General features: G+C 35.5%; 1 protein-coding gene across 1 annotated transcript in view; it reads right to left on the bottom strand.

Annotated features, from left to right (window-relative positions):
* Positions 1-1,466, bottom strand: part of LOC106872937 (ankyrin repeat and EF-hand domain-containing protein 1) — a 17,191-nt gene extending 15,725 nt beyond the window's left edge. The window contains exon 1 of the mRNA XM_014920116.1: positions 1,195-1,466. Coding sequence (XP_014775602.1) covers positions 1,195-1,447 — 253 coding nt within the window. The 5' untranslated portion in view covers positions 1,448-1,466. The remainder of the gene's footprint in view (positions 1-1,194) is intronic.
* Positions 1,467-1,740: the final 274 nt, after the last annotated feature.

Here is a 1,740-nt window from a genome sequence, read left to right as displayed (position 1 = left end):
TATATATATATATATATATATATATATATATATATATATATATGTGGACAGCAAACAAAATGATATGAATGCAACGGCGCTGCTTTGTTATTTGCACTGTTATATACAGCGAGGTTTTGACAGCGACGCCTGGCGGCTAAAAACTAAGCTAGAAGTGACGTCTGAGTTTGCCGAAAAAAGAAAAAAAAAAGAAAAGAAATGATGATGATAATGGTGACGATGATGATGATGATAAATTCATTATTGGTCACAAGGACTCATACGATCCAAAACGTGTCATACAAAACAGATTATAAATCATATAGTGACGAGCCCGTGCACACACACACATATACAGACAGACAAACACACACATAGATGCCTGCACGTACACACACACACACTGCACGCATTACACACATATAAAAAAAGAGTAGAAAAATTTTGGATTCAGAGAATAAGTCGGTATCCACAGTAAGCTCCCCATTCGGAATCGGCTATCAGTTCACGTGGTGATCAATTACTGCATTTGTGTAATGTAATATACCCTTGACAATAATCCAGAAAATACCAACGATAAAATTTTTCTGTGCAGAGAAAATAAAGCATAAAGTCAGGGGTGTGGGACGTGAATGCAGATTTATTTTTTTCTTTTGATTTCCATATGATTACAGCTGTTTCGTAACCTTCGTCATGTAGCATTATTTATTTCAGTATGCAAAATCATGCGTATATGTTTACATCAACATGTATGCTCAGCATTATCAATACACTTGTATATTCACAAACTGATACAAATACAGAACGCTTTATTTGCTTCTGTTCACCTCTCGCACATGACTTTATGCTTTATATATATATATATATATATATGCATATATAGGTACAGGACGTCACCAACGGTGCAAATAACATGAAATACGTAAGCAACGAGAAAAATAGAGAACAGGACAGGTTAACACAGAGAAAGGACTCTTCATCAGTTGTCTAAAACTGAGTTTTAGACAATCTGACGGAATCTGGCCCATTCTGACGCAGCGTAATAGCATGTGAGTTAATGCGACGCCATATGCCTCAACGTGACACATTGGGAATGCAGTTGAACCATTTCCAATCCCTAAATGCCTCTAGTTAACACCGTGGAAGATTTACGAAATAATACAGCAAAATACAAACGAGAATTTATGTAGTTAAGTACAAATAAAAACGATTTACCTCTCTGAGCCAAGAATCGGCAGCACAAGGTAAAGTTTCCTCTTGCCGCTAGGTGGAGCGCGGTATTTCCTTCAACATTTGCACAATCGAAATCGGCGTCGTAACCAGCCAAGGCCGCCAGAACCTCGAAATGACCGTAGGCAGCGGCAAAGTGGGCAGCTCTGTTTCGCTTCCAGTCCTTGATATTCGGATCTCCTCTTTTCTCAAGAATGGCCTTAACGACTGTTGCACTACCACTTTTGGCGGCTGACATCAGAGGTGTGTGGTTAGTTTTCTGAAATAAATAGAAGAACAAAAAAAAAAAACCCTAATATAATAAGTATTTTTATATACATTCATTTGTTATTTATTGTTGGTTGATATATATACATTCTTTTTATTATTATTATTGTTGTATTTTGACCTGAAGATTAGCTATATTTTTGAATAGAATTGATTTTTGATCGATTTAATTGATTTGAATATATTTTATTTTCTATTTGAAAACTTGGTTATGAAACACGTGTAGTCGTTTTATTATCATTATCTTATGATTTTTACTATGTA

The sequence above is a fragment of the Octopus bimaculoides genome, chromosome 11 (genome assembly GCF_001194135.2).
Source record: "Octopus bimaculoides isolate UCB-OBI-ISO-001 chromosome 11, ASM119413v2, whole genome shotgun sequence".
Lineage (NCBI taxonomy): Eukaryota > Metazoa > Mollusca > Cephalopoda > Octopoda > Octopodidae > Octopus > Octopus bimaculoides.
The sequence above is the reverse complement of the archived record's forward strand: the minus strand, read 5'-3'. Positions and strand labels throughout refer to the sequence as shown.